Genomic DNA, 21,585 nt, shown 5'->3' with positions numbered 1-21,585 from the left:
ACAGCAACTTGACTTGGACCTGATGGGTCCTGGAGAAACACGCTGTTCCCCAATATTCCCCAATAAAAATTAAGAAGGAAAAAAAGAAGGAAATGCCCTGTTTAAAAAAAAAGTATGTTTATTTTCAATTTGCCATTATATATTTTAATATTAGAAATCTCTTCTTGCAAATTTTAATATTAAGATTCAGGAAATAAATATCTGCTAACTAATAATCTGTGCCATATTATCTATTTTTACATGTTAAAAAATGATACCTAATAAATGCTCCCATATAATTTAAGTAAATATTTATTATGTACCTTAACAGATGTTTCTGCCTCTTACTACGAAAGTATATTATAAATAACTATTTTCTCTCTCTACAGGACAATCCTTCATACACAGTGTTTGACTTGGAATCTTCCCTTTTTCACTCCGTTCAAGTGACTCAGCAGGGTTTCAAGAGCAACATTTATACATTTCCAGGTATGAAAATTTTTAATTCTTGATACTATACCTAACTTAAATACACAGATAAAAAGTAGAGTTTTACCACTGTAGATTTTAAAAATCAGAGAATAGATTTATTGCTTGAAAATTCACTGTATAAAACATTCAACATTCTGATCTTCTTGGCCAGGTCTCCTCATTGCCTGTTGCTAAATTTTTAATTCATTGCCTTTCTAGTATCTTTCATTCTACCTAATCAAAGCCTCATATTACATAAGGGCTGGAGATTATCTAGACCAATCCCTTCAATTAGCAGAGAAGGAAATTAAGCCCCGAAAGGTAAATTTACTTGTCCGTGGACATATAGCTAATTTAGTGGTAGAACTACTATGGGCTCTCCCCCAGCCGTGGTGGTGAAGGAGTATAGCTAGCAGTTACATCCTCCAGCTTGGGAGTCACTGTCTGGGTTAACCCCTTTCTCTAAAATGGGGATAATAATCCCATCTACCTGATAGGTGCTGTGGGGGGGATTCAAGGAGACAATGCATGTCACTACTGTTATTGCCTGTGGCGCTTTCATTTCTCACTGTGTTGACCCCTTCTGGAAACTATCCCCCCCACCCCACCCCGTGGCTAACGTGTTGCAGTATTCTCCTGATTCTCCCTGTAATTGATTCTCTGTCTATAACACTGGCTTCTTTTCCCCATCCTGCACCACAATCATAGGCAATCCTCCCCCATGTTCCCTCTGAGCCCCTTTATCTCCATTTGCAGATATCTCCCACATTTCTATCTTCAAGCCTCACTTCCCATCAGAAGTTCAGATCAGCATTTCCAGTGGCCCTCTGGACATCTCTACCTGATTTCCCACTCCCCTCAAACACAAGGTACTTAAAACCAAAGTCATTGCTTTTCCTCTAAACCACTTCCTCCTGACTTCCTAATTTCTGGTAGTGTTGCAACTAAACACCTCGGCTTTAAAAATCACTGTGTTCTCTTTATATCTCTCTAGCTTCCAGAGCCAATCAGCTATCAAGACCCATGGATTTATTTCCCATTTAAGTCTTTTGCATCTTTTTCTTCTTTTCCATTCCTGCCATCATCATCGTGTTGAGGCCACTAGCCACATTGACAATTGCCAGAGGGTAACAGTTCGGTCACCTGGAAATAGATTGGTTAGTTCTCTTTTTCTCCCAAGAAATACAACCTCTTGACTTTTCTGAATGGAATGTCATCTTGTTACTTGTTCATGTAGCGCATGAATCTTGATTTAACTAAAGACAGAATATCATTTGCTCCCAGAGTTCCCAGAATATCTTAGTCTTGAATTACAGCCTGGATTTGGCTAAATGTAAGACTGATAGTTACTATTTTACCCACTTGTTTGACAAACTTTGCAAATTTTTATTTTTGAATATATTAATATTATTCGAAACTCAAAAAATACTTAAAAGTGTACAGTGTAAAGTCTGCCTCCCATCCTTGTCCCCTGTCTCCCAGATGCTACCTCATCTCCTCACCTCCAATTGGCTATCGCTGTTCTAGGTTTCTTATCCATCCTTCCAGAGTTTCTGCTTATTTTTTGCTTTGTTTTTTTTTAAAAAAAATATATATATATACATATATATGTGTGTGTATATATATACCTTGCTTTTTAAAAACCTTAGCTATGTATCATAGCCATCTTTCCATATACAAGGTGTGATAAAATAATACGGTGAATGTTTAAATGTCAAAATACACTCATTGCTGGACAGACTGGCCTCTTGTAGGAGATGAACCTTGTCAATCAGCCTCGCCTGAGCTCCTGATTGCTTCTCAAACCTTTGTGTTTGTCCAAGCTGCCACCTTTGTTCTTAGTGGTTCCCAGGAGATTCGGGTGTCCTATGACCTGTCAGTGTCCCAAAGGTGTCCCAGCCCGCGCACCTTTTCAGGCTCCTGGAGGACTACTAACTGCCTCCCCCTTTAGCTCCCCATGCAGGCTCATTAGAAGCCTGATCTTCAGGTGGCAGCTGGTTAAGTCAGGACTTTAGCAAACTAGCCCCTATCAGGGAGAAACTGGAGCCTCATGCAACAAGTGGGCGAATATGCAGTCAGATCCTTTCCAGGGAGAAACTGAGAGATGGAGGCTTTTGCCTGCTCCCTCTGCACTGAGCCGAGGTGGTGGTGGGGTCGTGGATAGCCATGGGAAGTGCTTATGCACCTGTTTAAAAACTGCCTTTTTATTTACTGTGGTTCGGTGGGAGTCATGAGCTATTACAGCTAGGTGATTTGGGGACCCATCCCTCAGGTGGCAGCCTTAAAAGTTGGGGTGCTACCTATGTGGTCCAAAACCTTTGCTCCTTAGGGAGAAACTGAGAATCAGGAGTTCCCTCCCAATTGTAAGGCCCTGTGCCAGGGGTGGGTCTTATGGCAAGAGTGTGTCTCAGTCTTGCCTACCTGTTTGGACATGGGTATTTTCTCAGTTATCCGATAGGTAGGAGTCACTCAATTAGTTTCTGGATTTCTCTCAAGGGGAATTGATCCGTGTGTAGCTGTGTATTTGGTGTTCATGGGAGGAGGAAAAGTCAGGAGTCTCCTATCCTGCCATCTGGTGACCTCCTCTGTGACTTATTTAGCCTAGGGCTGTAAAGAACTTTATTGCACTAAGTAGTTTCCACTCCCTAGAAAATTGTGCCACTGGAATGATTCATTCTTAAGAATTCTAGATAAATGGGATTTTACCATACTTACTCCATCACTGTGGCAGGATATTCACTACTTTTCTAGTATGATTGATACGTTAGAATTTTTATTTTGTAAGCTGTGATGTAACCATAATGCTCTTCTTTGGCCACTTTAAGGCCGGAGCTCTATTAGCTAAGTGGAAATGTAACACAGATGTCTAAGTAAATGAGGCAAAGTGCCTGTTTTCGACAGAATTATTCAGAAGCAGAATGAAATTCTTTCTTTATTTGCTCTTTTCCATATATAGTTGACAAATCCCTTACCCCAACCAGGCCTTGACCTGTACTTCTTTAGGAGAAAGAATTCATTTCTCTGTCTGGAATCTCCTCACAACCAGAAAAGGCTAACTAGCATAAGTATACATGTTCAATAGCAAAATATACCTAAAACAATTAATACATATAGTGGAGCCAGTAGTTTCTATCATTTTGAGAGTGACTGAAAAACAAATACACGAAAACCCCTTAGAATGGTATCTTACGCTATAACTTGATTTATTTCAGGATCTTATTGTAAGACACACACACATATGTAGAATAACATTTAACAACAAACTAGTTTAAGAGTGTGGAAGTCGGAATAATCTTGAGAAATCATCGAGTCCCACCTCTCCCAAGCACAATCACCCTAAATTAGTGACGGTCTACCTCTGCGACAACAGCAACATAGAACGCGTCACTTCGCAAGGGGGAAAATTCTTCACAGAATTTGAGCAGCTTAACCCAGTAGTTTCCTTTTTTCTTTTTTTTTTTTAACCAAAGCCCACAGAAAGAAATACATTTTACCTCATGACCCCAATACACACATACTTGTGATTCTGCACATTCATCTGTCTTTCTACCTGAAACAAAAATTCATGTGAGAATTCCTACAACTTTCATAGCACTAGTATTCTTAATAGTATTTTACGTTATTTAAAATCCCAGTGTTGACCCGCTAGATCGATTTCAAAATCCACTAATGGATTGAAACAAGCAGTATGTTAACCATTGACTTAGAACTTTCCAAACCTCAGCTTGCATATACATATGAAGGCACTAGATCAGGACACCTGAACTCAAAAAAATCCCATTCAGTTCTCATTTTTAAAAAGCTGTTCTTTGTATTGAACTAAAATCTGTTTCCCTTTAGTCCTCTCTATTTTGCTTTTTAGAACCACACTGAACATTCATGCAACAAATACCGACTGAGCAGCGATGTGCCAGACATGTGCTCTGTGTTGGGGATACTGAAGTAACCAAAACAGTCTTGGCCCTTGTGGAGCTTACAGTCTAGTGATCAGTGTAGAGGGCTAGTCTACTAGAGCCACTAAAAGAATAATTCTACTTCCTTTTCCACATAACTGCCTCTGGAAAACAACTGTCATGTTTCTTTTCAGTCCTTTTTCCTGTTTTCTAAACTACGCCTCACATGACATCGGTCCCATGACAATAGCTGTTGGCTATAAGTAATCAAAGAAACTCCCCATACTACAGATGGGGTTGTCAAGATAACCTCTGATGAGGTGACACTGAACCAAAGATTTGTACCATGTCGAGGAACAAGTTATGTGATGATCAGGGTGAGGAGCGTTCCTGACACGGGGGCCTTCAGGTGTGAGTTGGCACAATGGAAAACGTCAAAACCAGGGAGGTTACAGCTGGGGGTGGGGGTGATTGGAGGGAAGGAGATCTTGAAGCCCTTTTCGATGAGGGTAAAAAGTTTTGAGTTCTTTCTGAGATGGAAGCCATTGGAGATTTTATGTAGAGGAATGATATGATCTGACTCACATTTTAACGGATTCCTCTTGTAGATGATAAAAAGCTGTAAGATTGTAATGGAGCTGAAAAATTCCTATGGCCTAGTGACCGCCTAGCCATCGTATGGTAGCGCAATGCATTACTCGCGTGTTTGTGGTGATGCTGGTACAAACAGACCTGCACTGCCTGTCATATACAAGTGCGGCACGTACAGTTATGTACAGTGCATTATACCTGACAGTGATAATAAACGACTATGCTACTGGTTTCTGTACTTACTATCGATACCTTTTATCATTCTTTTAAAGTGTCCTCGTTCTACTCACATATAACAAAAATGTTGCTGTAAAACAGTATGGCACGTTATGCGGGCAGCAGCCTCATACATCTCGTGTTTGCCTAGTCTCTTGATGGCATTTTCTTTTCTGCTTGACTTAATCTCCTGTTGTTTTATAAATTGAGTGTAGCCTAAGTACAGTGTTTATAAGTCTACAGTGGTGGACAATAACGTCCTAGGCCTTCACATTCACTCCTCACTCACTCACTGCCTCAGCAGAGCAACTTCCAGTCCTGCAAGCGCAGTCATGGTAAGTGCCCTATGAGGTGTGCCATTTTTTAATCTTTTATGCCATATTTTTACTGTGCTTAGATGTGTTTAGATACACCAATACTTACCCTTGTGTTCGGGTTGCCTGCAGTACTCAGTGCAGTAACGTGCTGTTCAGGTTTGTAGCCTGAGCAATGGGCCATACCATCTACCTCGGTGAGTAGTGGGCTCTACCACCTAGGTTTGTGTCGGTGCACTCTATTGTATGAGGCTCGCACGATGAGGAAATCGCCTCCTGACGCGTTTCTCAGAACATAGCCCTGTCATTAAACTGTGCATGACTGAATTCATTTTTGTCTATTAATTTTGTAACTCGCCATCTTATTAAATTCTTGTTTCTAGTTTTATTTACTTGACTTTATTAAGGTATAATTTACATACAATAACATGCACCCATTTTAAGAGTACAGTTGAATGAGTTTTGACATATATGCATTTGTAACAATCACCATAAATAAGATATGGAACATTTCCACCACCCAAACTTTCCCTCAGGTCTTGTTTTTCCCTTATACCCTTTTGTAGTAACCCCCCTGCCCCCTTGTTTCACTTCCAGCTCCAGGCAACTAGTAATCTCCTTTCTGTCACTATAGATTAGTTTTGCCTGTTTTAGAATTTCACATAACTGGAATCACACAGTATGTACTCTTTTGTGACTGGTGGTCTTTTGTTGAGGCTAATGCTTTTGAGATTAATTCATGTCACTGTGTGTATGGGGGGTTTGTTCCTTTCTATTGCTCAGTTCTATTCCAGAGTATGAATGCACTCCAGTTTATCTATGTACCAATTGATGGACATTTTCTTTCCAGTTTGGGGCTAGTATGAATGAAGCTGCTATGAAAATTCTCACTCAAGTCTTTTGGTGGACATATGTTTTCACTTTGCTTGGGTAAATATTGAGGAATGGAATTGCTGGGTCATAGAGTAGATTTAACTTTATTAGAACTGCTAAAAAGTTTTCCAAAGTAATTGTGCCATTTTATATTCCCACCAACAGTGCATGAGATCCAGTTTTTCCACATCATTGCCAATACTTGGTGCTATAATTCTTTTTAGTTTTAGCCATTACACTGGGTGTGTAATGACATTTCATTGTGGTTTTGATTTGCATTTCCCCATAGCTAATGATGTTGAACATTTTTCATGTGCTAATTTGTATATGTTTTGTGAAATGTCTGTTCAAATTGTTTGCTAATGGGTTGTGAGTGCTGTTATTGAGTTGAGGTCTTTCTATATTGTGGATACAAGTCTTTTGTCAGATATGTGTACTACAAATGTTTTATTCTAGTTCATGCCGTGGCTTTTCATTTCTTTAATGGTATCTTTCAAAGAGCAGAATTTGTCAAATTTTTCTTTATGGTCCATGCTTTTTGTATCCTAAGAAATCTTTGCCTACCCCAAGATCCTAAAGATTTTCTCCATGTTTTCTTCTAGCAGTTTAACTTTTACATGTAGTTCTATGATCCATTTTGAGTTAAAATTTGTATATGGTATAAGGGTCAGGATTCATTTTGTTTTTTCCTGTAATGGATATCCAGGTGTTCTGGCACTATTTATTTGAAAATATTAATATTTCCCCATTGAATTACTACTGTGTTAGCTTTGTAAAAAAAATGGATACAATAAAAGGAAGCTGACTTAAAAAAATCAATTGGTAATATATTTATCTATTTCTGGACTCTCTTCTTTCCATTGATCTATGTGCCTATCCTAAATGCCAATGCTGCATATACTGTGTAACAATAATAGAAAGTCTTGAAAGCAGGTATGGTAAAAGTTCCCAATGTACACTTCTTTTTAAATATTGGCTTGGCTATTCTAGGTACATTGCATTTCCTATAAATTTTAGAATCAGCTTGGTAACTTCTACAAAACGAAGCTTGTTTGATTTTGATTGAGATTACATTGATTCCCTAGGCCAATTTGAATAGAATTGACTTACGTAGTAATTGTTTCAGTCTTCTAATTCGTGTACCTGGCCTGTCTCTCCATTTATTTAGGTCTTTTAACATTTCCTTCAGTTGTTTTATAGTTTCCAGTACATATTTCGCACATATTTTGTTAAATCAATCCCTAAGTGTTTCATGTTTTTGATGTTCTTATGAATGCATTGTTTTTTAGAATTCATTTTCCTATTGCTCATTACTAACTTATAGAAATAGAATCAATTTTCATATGTTGGCCTGTATCCTGTTGCCTTGTTAAATTCAGTTATTAGTTCTAGAAGAGTCTTTGTAGATCTCTTGGGATTTTTATATATGTGATCATGTCATCTGTAAACAATGACAGTTTTTCTTCTTCCTTTCAATTCTCTATGCCTTTGATTTCTTTGTCATCTCTTATTGCACTGATCAAGACGTCCAGGACAATGTTGAATAGAAGTGGTGAGAGCACTTATCTTTTCCCTGTTCCCTATCTTAGGGGGGAAAGCATTCAAGCTTTGCTTTTTGGAGATGCCCTTTATGAAGCTGAGGGAGTTCCTTTTATTGCCATTTTGCTAGAGCTTTTAATCATGTATGATTAATTTTTTAGCGTCTGTTGAGGTATCTTATTTTCTTTTCTTATTTATTCTATTAATACGGTGAATTGTATTCATTTTCGGCTGTTAAACATCGTGTATTCCTAGGATAAACCATTATTGTTATTATTGTTATTATTATTTTAAACTTATTTATTTTAAGTGTGTTTTTCCAGGACCCATTAGCTCCAAGTCAAGTAGTTGTTTCAATCTAGTTGTGGAGGGCGCAGCTCTCAGTGGCTTATGCAGAGATTGAATCAGCCACCCTGGTGTGAGCATCATGCTCTAAGCAACTGAGCTAACTGGCCACCTCTATTATGTTTTAATATATTTGATTTGCTAATACAATGTTAAGGAATTTTGTATCTATTTACAAGGGATATTACTCTGTCGTTTTTTAATAATGTCTTTAGTGTAGGTTTCAGAGTATTACTGGCCTCATAAAATGAGTTGGGAAGTTTTCCTCCTCTATTCTCTGAGTGTATAGGATGTTTATTATGTCTTCCTTAAATGTCTAATAGAATTTAACACTGAAGCCATTTGGGCCTGGAGTTTTCTTTGTGGGCAGATTTAAAAATTATATTTTCAACTTTTTAATTTTGTATATTCAGTTTCTTTAATTGTTGTATAGCTGTTTATAATTTTTATTTTTATATCAGTTTTGATTATATCTTTTAAGGAATTTCTTCATTTTATCTGTGTTGCTGAATGTATTGACAAAGAGTTGTTTATAATATTTGTTTTTATTCTTTTAATGTCTATAGGTTCTGTAGTGATATTTTCCTCTTCTAGATACTGGTAATTTGTGTCTTTTTTTTCTTTTTTCTTGATTGATCTAGCTAGAGGTTGATCACTTATTGATATTGATATCGATTTTATTGCTAGTGATCAATTTATTGATATTGATACAGAGAACCAGCTTTTGGTTTAATTTATTTTTCATTTGCTCAATTTGTTTCAGTCATTTCTGATCTTTATTATTTCCTTCCTTCTTCTTACATAGTTTAATTTGATCTTTTTCCTATCTTCTTAGGTAGAAACAACTCATTGATTTTTAGAACTTTTTCCTTGTTTAATATAAGCATTAAAAGTTATACATTTCCCTCTAAACATTGCTTTAGCCACAAACAACAAATTTTGATATGTTGTGTTTTCATGCAGTTCAAAACATTTTCTAATATCTCTTGTGATCCCTTTTACACATAGGTTAGTTAGAAGTTTAATCTTTAATTTCCAAATTTTAGGGGATTTTTATTTGTTACTGACTTCTAATTTAATTCCATGTGGTCAGAGAGCATATTCTGTTTGATTTCAATCCTTTAAATATGTTAAAAACTTGTTTTATGGCCCAGCCTATGGTCTCTCTTAGTGAATGCTGGATACGCACTTAAAAAGAATGCATATTTTACTGTTGGTGTGTAGTGTTCTATCTCTGTAAATTTGGTTAAGTTGGTTGATAGTGTTGATCAAGTGTTTTATACCCTTATTAATTTTTCTGTCCATTTCTTCTATCAATTACTGAGAGAGGAGTGTTGAAATACACAATAATAATTATGAATTTTAGTATTTCTCTTTTCACTTCTGCCAATTTTTGCTTTATGTATTTTGGGTTCATAGGTACTTATGGTTGTTATATTTTCTTGATGAATTAATCCTTTTATCATTATAAAATAACTTTTTAGCTCTTGTGTTATTTTGAGCTGACTTTGTCTAATATTAATATAACCATTCCAGCTCTCTTGTATTTAATGTTTTCGTGTCATACTTTTTAACATCTATTTACTTTTAACATAATTTATCTTTAGATTTAAAATGCATTTCTTTTTTTCTTTTTTCTTTTTTTTTCTTTTTCTTTTTTGGGGTGCGGGTTGTGAGGGGGAGTGGCTGGCCTTGTATTTGTTGCTTTTGGGTTACATTCCCTGGATAGCATGGAGCATCTATGAATGCACTATGTCCTCGCCTGCGGCATCTGCCTCTCTGCAATCCGCTCTTGCTAGCTTAGTCACCATCTTCTTGCTAGCCCCCATTTATTGCTAGCCTAAAGTGCATTTCTTGTAGACAGCATATATTTGACTCTTCATTTTTCATCAGCTCTGATAATCTTTTTAAATGGAATTCAGGCTGTTTGCATTTAATAAAATTATCAGTATAGTTGGATTTAAGTGTATCATCTTGCTATGTTTTCTATTTATGCCATCTGTTTTTTTGTTCCTTTCCCCCTCATTTCCTGCCTTTTCCTTATCCTGCCTCAGTAAAAGAATATTGAGTAATTTTTAGTATTCTGTCTCCACTATTGCCTTATGAGTTTAATCTCTTTGTTTTATATTTAGTGATTGCCCTAGAGGTTTGACAATATGCGTTTTCCCTCATCGCAAATATGCATTTCACTTACTACTTAATCATATATTATACCATTTCATATATGGCAGGGGTTGGCAAACTATTGCTTTCAGGCCAAATCTGGATCATGACCTGCTGTTGTAAATAAAGTTTTAGTGGAACACAAACACAACTACAGTCATTCATTTACATATGGCTTGTGGCATGTTTTGTGCTACAAGGGCAGAGTTGAGTTGCAACAGAGCCCACTAGCCTACAAAACCTAAAACATTAGTTATCTGACCTTTTTACAGGAAAAGTTTGCAAACCTCTGACATATAGTGTAAGGACCTTAAAGCAGTATATTTGTTTCTCTTTTCTTCAAATATTTTTTCTGCCCCTAATTCCCCTTTTCTGGAACTTCAGTTACAGACATATCAGGCCATTTGATGTTCCATATGTCACTAAGCCTCTGTTGTTTTTTTGTCTTTTTTTTCTTCACATCATAGTTTCCATTGCTATATCTTCACATTCATGGATTATTCTTCTGCAGTTAATAAGTTTATAATCTGTTATTAAGCTCATCTAATGCATTTTTAAATTGCAGGTATTATATATTTTATTTATTTATTTATTTATTTATTTATTTATTTTTTAAAGATTTTTTTTATTGGGGAACGGGAACAGGACTTTATTGGGGAACAGTGTGTACTTCCAGGACTTTTTTCCAAGTCAAGTCGTTGTCCTTTCAGGCTTAGTTGTGGAGGGTGTAGCTCAGCTCCAGGTCCAGTGGCCGTTGCTGGTTGCAGGGGGCGCAGCCCACCATCCCTTGTTGGTCGAGGAGTTGAACCGGCAACTTTGTGGTTGAGAGCCTATTGGCCCATGTGGGAATCGAACTGGCAGCCTTCGGAGTTAGGAGCATGGAGCTCTAACCGCCTGAGCCACCGGGCCGGCTCCAGATATTGTATTTTTTTGTTTCTAGAAATTTTGTATTTTCTATTTCAGTATGTTCATTTAAAAAAATCTTTGATTATGTGTATAATAACTGTTTTTACATATTTATTTGCCAAGTCCAGCATCTCCTTCATCTCTGGGTAGGTTTCTATTGACTAATTTTTCTTCTGATTTTAGGGTGACTGTTTTGGTTTTTTTCCACTTTTTCACATGTCTAGTAATTTTTGATGAAAGGATGGACCTTGAAGTACATGTTTTTGAGTGTCTGAATTTTGTTGTCTTTCTTTGAAGACTTGAATTTTGGGTTACTTGTTAGTTAAGTTGCTAGTGGATCATTTTGATGATTTTTTAAAAAACTTTTATTTATTTTAAGTGTTTTTCCAGGACCCATCAGCTCCAAGTCAAGTAGTTGTTTCAATCTAGTTGTGGAGGGCGTAGCTCACAGTGGCCCATATGGGGGTCAAACTGGCAACCTTGTTAAGAGCACCGCACTCTAATAACTGAGCTAACTGGCCGCCCCTCATCTTGATGATTTTGAGACTTGTTTTTGAGTTTGGGGGCAGTTCTAGAGTGATCTTTACTGTTGAGTTAGTTTATTCCTACCATGTAGGTGTTACTCTTCAGGCGTCTGTACTAAATGTCCTGGGTGTTCAGCAAAGAATCTTTCCTATGGCTGCTCCAAACTTAAATGTCTCCCAACCTTATGTGAGCCCTGGGAATTTTTCTGCTCACAGTTCTCCAATAGTTCCTTACCCATACTCTCGGAATTTCACCCTCCACATGTACATGTTAGTGTTTAGCACAGACTGTAGAGCAGTCCTACGCAGATTCATTGCACTCTTTGCCTGTGTAGTTGCCTCTTCTAGTACTGTGCCCACAACTCCAGGCATCTTAGCCTTCCAGAACACCAACTCTGTCTGCTCAACCACGGATCATTTCCTCGTTTTGAATTCAGAAAGCCAAAGTGATAATAGGCTTACCTTATTCCCTTCTCTCAGAAATCACAGTCCCACTTTCCCTGTTTTCATTGTCTGAAAACAGTTTCTTCATGTATTTCATCCAGTCTTCTAATTGTTTATAGCAGAAGGCCAAGTCTAATACTAGTTACTCCAACATGGCAACAGCCCAAGAATTTTACTTTAAGAGTTTTCTAAGTTTACTTTTGCATTTTAAAGATATATAATATCATTTACAATAACAATAACTGCTTCATTCTTTGCAATATTCATACTTCATATTTAATTACCTTGCCTAATTCATTGGCTAGTACTTTCAGGACAATATTAAATAATAGTGTTTATATTTTCCTGGTAGTTTTCCCTAAGGGTAGATGGGAAAGCATTTTAAAGAGATAGTATCCAGAGCTAATAAAAGTGTTAGAGGAAAAGGGCACTATTCGTATGGTGTTGGTAAAGATATAAGTTGACATCATGCTTTGGGAAGGTATTCTGTACCTGCTTAGCAACTCTACTTCTAGGAATCAAATTATTTAACAAGTGCTTAAGGATCCATGTGCAAAGGTACTTGTTGCACCATTATTTATAATAGCAAAAAATTGTAAAGTTATGAACTACTACCATGTTTCAAATGAGAATAGAGGAATTGTTAGATTTTAACTGCAAGGATATGATAGTAGGAAGGGATTGGGGACTGCGGGGTGCTTCTCTAGTAATATTCCCAGGTGTCTTGTTTTGGCAGTTGTATGCCGTAACCCTGAGTATAGTCCATCTCTGTTAGCATAGCATCCCTGGTTTGTCTGTGCTCTGGAGACGTGGTCATACAAGGACCATGCTGCGTCTTTGGGTGCGTAATGAGAATATGAAGACCCCAATCTCTAGCCAAGTGATTCGGTCTTTTTTATATAAAAATTTCTAAGAGGTTTGTAATTTTGAAAGCCAGCATTAGCTAGAAGCTGGATTCCATTAAACATGGAAGAAGTTTTATTACAGACGTGGCTCCTTGAGCACTAATCTATTATACTGCTCTTCTTTATCTATGTTTATATTTATAATTTTGATACAGTGCTGAACTACAGTAATGCATTTTAAAAATAACTGCTCAGACAGCTCAATAAAGGTGGCACTAATGAGAGCTGATTTAGCAGCTTGTGTGTTCTTGAGTTTGAGAGGCCTCACTAATCTATTTGTGTTTCTTGGCCGTGGTCTCACTTTCTGTCATTATTTCATGTTCTGCTGAATGATTTTGATCGATCGTGACTTCTCACAGGTGCAAATGTTAAGGCTAAAGTTACTATATAAGTACTAAACAAAACTGAGATCATGAAAAGTATCATTAAGTTATTATAGCCTGAGAAGAAATGACTCACAACTATCTGAATGAACAAAGTTGACAGCAACTTTGCCAGGAAACATGCCAGGACTTCAAGGAATATGAAGGGGAATAAAAACTGCAATATAGCAACATTAGAAACTATGTTTTAGTGATATGATGACCTTAATTGTACTGGTTCCATTAGTGTTCCCATTTATAAAAATGTTCTCCCTGATGAATAGAGTATTCTTGAGTGGGCTATGGAGAGCGTCAGAAATTAGGAATGAATGACTCATGGTGACACATGATAGAAATCCAACTTAAATTTAAGCAGAAAAGTAAATTTGTTGGCTTATATAACTGAAAATCCAGAGGGAGCGTTGGCTTTAGGTACAGCTAAATCTGAGAATTAAAATAATCTCATTAGGATTCTCTCCAAAACCGTTTTGTCTGGCTGTCTTTTGTGTTAGCATCATTCGTAGGTGGGCTTTCCCGCTTGCTGAAGATAACTTTTTGTAGGTCTAGGCATATAGGATCCTTAAGGCCTATGCTCTCATATAGCAAGACCTTCATTCTTAGGTTCCATGGCACGCCCCAAAGAAAGACTCAGACTGACCCGTCTGGCTCATGTTCCCATGGAGTTCAGGAGGCCAAAGGACGAGCAGCACCACCAAATTGTGGAAGGCAGTTCCCAAAAGAAAAAGAAGACTATGCTGAGGAAGGGAAAGGGATGCTATGCAGGCAGGAGACAACGGAGTTCCGACTAGGATAACAGAAAAGGAAGGAGGCTCGTGTAAAACGTACCCCTGAAATAGGGGTGAAATGACTTGACGCCTGCGATTTTATTTTTAAATATTCTGGGGGGAAACATGGAGGCAGATAGAAGACACAAAACTGGCAAAATCGGTCAATGTGCAAGCTGGGTAATAAATACATGAACATCCCTTATATTACCTACCCTGCTTTGGTGAGTGTTAACATTTTTGTTTAAAAAGTTAATGACAAAAACAAAATACCATCAATAACAGCAGCAGAATAAATGCAGTTTCTAATTGACTATGATTGTTTATAAGAAGTAAAAGGTAAGAGAGATGCTGAGAGGGAAGATTGTATTTCATTTGTCCAGAAGGTCAAGTCTCAGGATAGATAGATCCTTTTCTTAGCTGATGTATCTCTTTTTGATGCTAGAAATGTTATCAGTCAGGATCTACTCAGGAAAACCGAAACCACTGGGTATTTCAAAGAGGGAATTTAATATATGAATTGGTTCCAAAAGTCTAAGAAGGGTTGGAACAACAAAAGTGAAAAAAAGGGCCGGGGAGCTAGAAGCAGCGTTCTAGTCAGAGACCCCGAGCTGGAGCCCACAAGTCTGTGCAGTTGGAATTACTGTCACAGTCAGTTCTGGACCTGCCAAGGAGGTACCACTTCTATCAGAGATGGAAAGTCCAAAGCATGGAAAGGCTACTGGAGTCCATCCCTGCTGTCACTACACTAACAGCCATCAATTGCTGCATTCCCACTGCCCAAAACTTCTTTTTCTTTTTTTCTGATCTGCTGTTAGTGCCTTCTACTGATAGAATCTAACAGGAAGCCAGCTGCAAGGAAGGAAGCCTGGGAAATATCATTTGCAGAATTCCAATTCCATTAGTAGAGAATAGAGCAGAGTGTGGAGTGTGTTGAACTCAGAGACAACAGGTAAATGACCAGCATGGTTTATTTACCCTTTGGCTGCTTGGCATCAACACACCCCCACTCTTCCCATATTTAAAATTCTAAACAAATTCATGTCTGCCTTACAATATGCAACTTTCCTTCATACAAAGAAAATGGGTGATGTTAATTCTTCTTTAGGTCAGTGACAATGTAATTTAATGGAACCATGCAGTGTTTCCCTGGTAGAAGTATTCCTGTCTTGGCAACTAAGACCTCTGCAGAGACAGAAAGCAAAAATTCTGTAGGTGGGGTATTAGAGGTAAAAGCAAAAGGAGGCACTTCCACTTATTTTTTTCTCTCTAGAAATTAGTATTCTATTTATGGGGAAAAAGTAGCATCATCTTATGGTAGTGGTTAAAAGCATGTACCACATCCATTTCGATAGCACCCCAATCTCTGTGGGTATCATCGTTCAGATAGGGCCATAATGGAATATTCAGTTGGTTATTCCACCATTTTATCAAGCTAACTGCTTCTCGGTGATGGAGTACATGATGGGTAGGGAAGAAGGCCAGCTGACATCCACAGAACAGGTCATCTGTCTGCCTGATTTCTGAGAGCCTCCTCAGCAGTTAGTACCCTTTATTAAGCATTCACATGAGATACTAAAACCTCATACCCTGTGCCCATTCCAAGAGGGTACACCTCATACACCTGCCCCTTCCCCGTCTGCCTTTTTGTCACCAGTGCTTCTGTCTGGTCCTTTCTGAATCCTTGAGCATTTGGCCAACTTGTTAGCCATGAATCAGGGTAAAATCCATATTTGTATCTGTCTCTGTGTCCATGCAAAGTGGACAACCAGATGCCCACTGGGGTGTTTCCCTTCCTATTGCCTCTCAGAGATATTCCTGATTATAGAGTTGTGATATTTCAGCCATCCACTTCCAGCTGATACCAGCATATTGTGCAGAATTATGTCTAAGTCAAACCTTCACTTTTTCATCCTCAATCATCCAATTTTAGGGAACTCACCATGGGACCATATGTGTGAGTTGAAGAAGGGCAGGAATGTACTAGAGTAGGTGCTGTGGGAACTGTGCTACTTGCTCATGAAATTATTTGTGGATTCAGGACCTGTTCAGTCTAACCTTGTACACAATACTTGCTCTTGATGATGGATTGCTGGTGCACATTCCCAGATGTATAATTGGGTGCATTAGTGACACCCAGGATAGGCAACTCAGACATGGCCACTTGGTGTCCCATAGTCAGCATCAAGAGGGCCTGGTAGCATTCCAAAAGCTCATTTACAAAAGGAGAATAACTATCTGCTGGAGAGGTGTGATGGTTAATTTTATGTGATAACTTGACTGGTCTACAGTGTACAGGGGAGGTAGAATTCCAAATCAAGCTACCTGGCTCCAGGGTCTCTGCTTATAACTATATTCTGGTCTATAACAACTGTTATCTCTTTGACCATTTTAAACACACTATCAGGTTTTGATTGTATTTTCTGAAACTCTTGGGTTTCTTATTCTCCTGTTTCTGTGCCTGCTCATTCTTCTGTATAAAGAGTGATTTCCTTCTATGTTTTAACATTTTTTATTTTTCATTTATTCATTTAACAACATTGAGCATCAACTGTGTGCTCAAGTGCTGTTCGAGGAGCTGGGAGTATATAAGTAAACAAAACAGGCAAAGTTTCTGCTCCTTTGGACCTTAAATTCTAGTAGGAGAAAATAGGCAATTCACAAGTAAGGGGATAGAGAGGGAGAGGGGCTGCTTGTGTAGGATGGTAAAGGGAAGCATCTCTGATAAGAGACTTGAAAGATGTGAGATTGTGAGCTATGTGTGTATCTGGGAGAAGACTTTCCAAGCAGAGGGAACAGCTAGTGCGAAGGCTGCATGGCAGGAACATGCCTGGAATGTTCAGGAACGAGCAGAGGTCCTTGTCGCTGGAATGCAATGTGTGAGGGTAGAGCAGAGGTGATGAGGGTAGAGAGGGACCTGGAGTGGGTCACGTAGGGCCTCTTAGGTCATGAGAAGAACTTTGGAGTTGGATGGGGAACCATTGGAGGGTATTGCACAGAGGAGTAACATGATTTCACTTAAGTTTTAGAAGGGTCACTCTGGTTGCTGCATTCAGACTAGGTGGAAGTTGCAAGGAGACTAATTAAGAGGCCCTTGATGATAGACGGTGGTGACTTGCATAAAGGTGGTAACAGCAGTAGTGGAGAGAAGGAGTAAGGATTTTGGATTTGTTTTTAATATGAAGCCGACAACATGGAGTCAAAGATGGCTCTTAATATTTTTAGTCTAAACAACTGGAATGGAGTTACCATTTCCTGAGATGGATAATATTGTAGGAAAGACAGGTTTAAGATGAGGATGAATGAAGAATATGATTTTGAATTTGTTGAGCTCATGATGCCCAGCAAGCATCTAAGCAGAGATGCAGGTAAACAGATATGAGTCTAAACAACTGGAATGGAGTTACCATTTCCTGAGATGGATAATATTGTAGGAAAGACAGGTTTAAGATGAGGATGAATGAAGAATATGATTTTGAATTTGTTGAGCTCATGATGCCCAGCAAGCATCTAAGCAGAGATGCAGGTAAACAGATATGAGTCTAAGGTTCAGGGAACAGGTCGGGGACTAGTTATATAAATCTGTGAGTCACAAACTGGAGGGTGGTATTTAAAACTCTGAGACTGGGCAGGCTCACCTCGGGTATGATATAGGTAGAGGAGAGGAAATCTGAGCCCCACAGCCTGGGACATTCCAGTTGTAAGGAAGAAAAAATTTTCTTTGACCCTCTTCCTGGCTGGATCTAAAAATTAAACTGACAAAACCAGATTAACGGGAAAAAGTCATACAGATTTCCTTAACATAAGTCTTATGTGAAATGAAGAAATAGTTAAACCTGAATATATTTATGCTAGGTTTGATGAAGTGTGGACCATCGTGGGGGAATATGGCACCTTAACGGGGAAATTCAGCAAAGCTTGTTGGTTCAGATTCTTGTCAGTATCCCTTCTTCTGAGATAAGGAGGTGCCTTTCCTCTGGGTGTAGGGAGGGCACCCCTCACACGAGCATTTTATGACCTATTGCAGGGGAGAAGGGTGAGGGGTGTCAGAGTGATCTCCCTGCTTCTGCTGTTTTCTCGAACTCCTTCAGTTCAAAATACTGAATATGCCAAGGTGCCCTATTTTGGGGTAGCGTGTCCTCAATCCCACAGTTTAGAGATTAGGAAAAGGAAGAACCAGCAAAGGAGACTGAAAAGGAGTGGTCAGGAGAACCATGAAGGAATTGTGTCCTGACAGTCAGGTGAAGAAAGTGTTTCAGGATGAAGGAAGTCATGTACTATGTCAGTAAAATGAGGACAAAGAAATAACCATTGGGTTTAACAATATGCAAGTTATGAGTGATTGTGTGTTTTTTTTAAATGCTTGTGATGGATGGGGATGAAAACCTGATTAGAATGGGTTTGACAAAGAACAGCAGGAGAAGTAAGTGAAGACAGCAAATAAAAAAACCAAAAAACTCTTTTCAATGAATTTTGTGGAAAGGGAGCAGAGAAATGGAGTAGTAGCTAGAGGCAGATGTGAAATGAAGCGGAGGTTTTGTTTGCTTGTTTGTTTGATTTTTACCACAGGAGATATTAGACATCCTGGTAGTACGATATTGGAAATGATCCACTTGGTATAAAGAGGAGACTGATTTTGAGTTCAGCTTAAGCAGAGCTTATTTCCCACTGGGCTTGGGTTCTGAGAGCATCCTTCCTTAGCAGTTTTGCATTTGTTTCTGCAAGATGACCCATGGGCACCAGCAGCCCAGGACTAATTTTCGTTAATTTTTCAGCTCGAGGTTTCCCACACCAAGCAGGTAAAATAAATTTGGACTCCGGAACTTCACCAGGCACAACCTTGGGTTTGATATCTCACCTAGGGACAGTTTGTTTTATCGCAACCAAGGCCCTGCAAAGGTAAACTTGATCTTTTCCTTGGATTTATGGGCAAAGTGTACTTGTCCCTTTTCATTAAGGTTGTGCTCCTTAGAAGGTTCCAACTTCCGTTACTGATAAAAACCTGAGCCCACGTTGCTGTTCCAGCTCTGCTTTCTCTCCACTTCTGGCATCTATGGATTTCTTATTCTTTCTTGCAAGCCCAGCCATACATTTAAAAAGCTTTGGTTAAATTTTAGACAGCATTTCTAGAAATTTGTAGCAGGAAAGTTTCAGCACTCTCCAGACCACCATTTTGGTAGAATCAGAAATATTTTTCCCTTCGTTCTTCACCTGGCTAATTCCTGGTCACCCTTGACGTCTCAGCTTATATGTTACTTATCAGAGAGATTCCCTAACCCTCTCCATCCCAATCTAAACTAGTTTACCCTTTGATACTCCTGATAGCATCCTCTTCCTGTCTTAGCACTTAACTTGTCATTTATTACTTCATATGAATATTTGTGTAATGCCTGATACCTTTCTAGATGGAAAACTACATGAAGGCAAATATCAAGCCTGTTTAGTTCAGCATATAGCAGAAGGCCTGATTTATAGAAGATGCTTGAAGTTTGCTGACTGAACACATAATTGTCTAAAAATCTACTAACTAATAACACAATATTAAACGATATCCTGAAATCTATTATCCTCTGTGTCTTGGAGACTGTGGTCTCTAAAAAGAAAGTGTTTTCCGTTATTTTTGTTGACTCATCTTAGAAAAACAATGTTACTTCGTGGTTGGTAACCACACGTGTCTTTTCCTCTTCAGAATGGAGATCTCCTCTCATCAGTCTCACCTCCTGCAACAACTGAATGAGCAGCGCCGGCAAGATGTGTTTTGTGATTGCAGTATTCTAGTTGAAGGCAAGGTCTTCAAAGCACATAGAAATGTATTATTTGCTAGCAGTGGTTACTTTAAAATGCTTCTTTCTCAGAATTCAAAGGAGACAAGTCAGCCAACCACAGCTACATTTCAGGCTTTCTCCCCTGACACTTTTACAGTTATCCTGGACTTCGTCTATTCCGGCAAACTCTCTCTTACTGGTCAGAATGTCATAGAAGTGATGTCAGCTGCCAGCTTCCTTCAGATGACTGATGTCATTAGTGTGTGTAAGACCTTTATTAAATCTTCATTAGACATTAGTGAGAAAGAAAAGGATCGCTATTTCAGTCTCTCTGATAAAGATGCCAATTCTAATGGTATAGAACGTTCCTCTTTGTATAGTGGTAGCTGGCAAAAAGAAAGCAGTTCTCCACATTCTCACCTAAGCCCAGATCAAGGAACAGCTGTAATAAGTGGAAAATCTTGGAATAAGTATAATTACCATCCAGCCTCCCAAAGGAATACTCAACAACCCTTGGCCAAGCATGAACAAAGGAAAGACTCCATTAAAAAGTCCAAACATTTGAGGTTGTCACAGCCGTCTGAAATTGCTCACTATAAGTCAAGCAAACGAGAAGCACGAACATCTGATTCTTCCAGCCACATTTCCCAATCTGAAGAACAAGCACAAGTGGATGCTGAAGTGGACTCAACTCCGGTCGGCTATCAGTACGGTCAGGGATCTGATGTCACGTCAAGGAGTTTTCCAGGTACCCGAAAAGAGAACAGTCCCCTCACTCAGGGTCCAGTAACTCCCGTCAAGTCTATCTTAACATGCCCTTACTTTCAGGTGTTATGAGCCGTTGAACCAAGTGATTTTTTTAAAAGTCATTCTTCTCTAATAAAATTTGTTCCATAAAACAAATTAAAATTTTTTAAATTAAAAGTATATTGGATAAATTTAATGACAGTCAAAACAATAGAGTTCTAAGGGTCAAAACCCATCATTTTCCAAACCTTTGTCTGTGGGTGATTAGATTACTATTAAATGTTTAAAGTTATAAATGATTCAACCCCTAAGACATATGATTTCACTTTAAGAAGTTTTTTTTTTCCCCCTGAGTATTCACTTGGAAGGAGTATTTTTATACAGAAAAGTTAAATAGAGCAACCATGCATATTTGCAATTGTTCACATATCCAATATCCAAAAGAAATTAGACTAAATCTGAATTCAGTAAGATATACGTAATTTTAAAAATACTTAACATACAACGCATAACACTGATACTGTAATTTATGTGCAACCACTTGAGATATCTCATTTTTATGATAGTTAAAATGCAGAGCGATTATGTGGGTTGATAGTTTCAAAGTAACCCTCCCCTCACCCCCTTAAGACTGAAATAGAGAGCAGAGATTAGGAATGCGTATCATCCAGTTTTTCCCCCCAATTAATCAGTTAGCAAATTTCCTTGATGTTAATAGTTTACATGTGAATTTAAAGGAAAATTATGATAAAATGGAACTCCT

General features: G+C 38.3%; 1 protein-coding gene across 16 annotated transcripts in view; it reads left to right on the top strand.

Annotated features, from left to right (window-relative positions):
• ZBTB8A (zinc finger and BTB domain containing 8A) overlaps nucleotides 1–21,585 on the top strand; it is a 40,619-nt gene that overhangs the window by 10,072 nt on the left and 8,962 nt on the right. For 5 of the 16 annotated variants that reach the window (XM_081055661.1, XM_081055670.1, XM_081055662.1 and 2 more), the window contains 2 exons: nucleotides 369–468; nucleotides 20,000–20,823. In XM_081055661.1, coding sequence (XP_080911787.1) covers nucleotides 20,001–20,823 — 823 coding nt within the window. In that variant the 5' untranslated portion in view covers nucleotides 369–468; nucleotide 20,000. Of the gene's footprint in view, nucleotides 1–368; nucleotides 469–1,206; nucleotides 1,320–1,444; nucleotides 1,608–6,314; nucleotides 6,395–19,085; nucleotides 19,210–19,999; nucleotides 20,824–21,585 lie in introns of those variants that run through there. The other 11 variants (XM_081055663.1, XM_081055669.1, XM_081055674.1 and 8 more) reach the window with 5 other exon arrangements.

The sequence above is a fragment of the Rhinolophus hipposideros genome (genome assembly GCF_964194185.1).
Source record: "Rhinolophus hipposideros genome assembly, chromosome: 8".
NCBI lineage: Eukaryota > Metazoa > Chordata > Mammalia > Chiroptera > Rhinolophidae > Rhinolophus > Rhinolophus hipposideros.
This window is presented reverse-complemented; position numbering and strand designations above follow the sequence as displayed.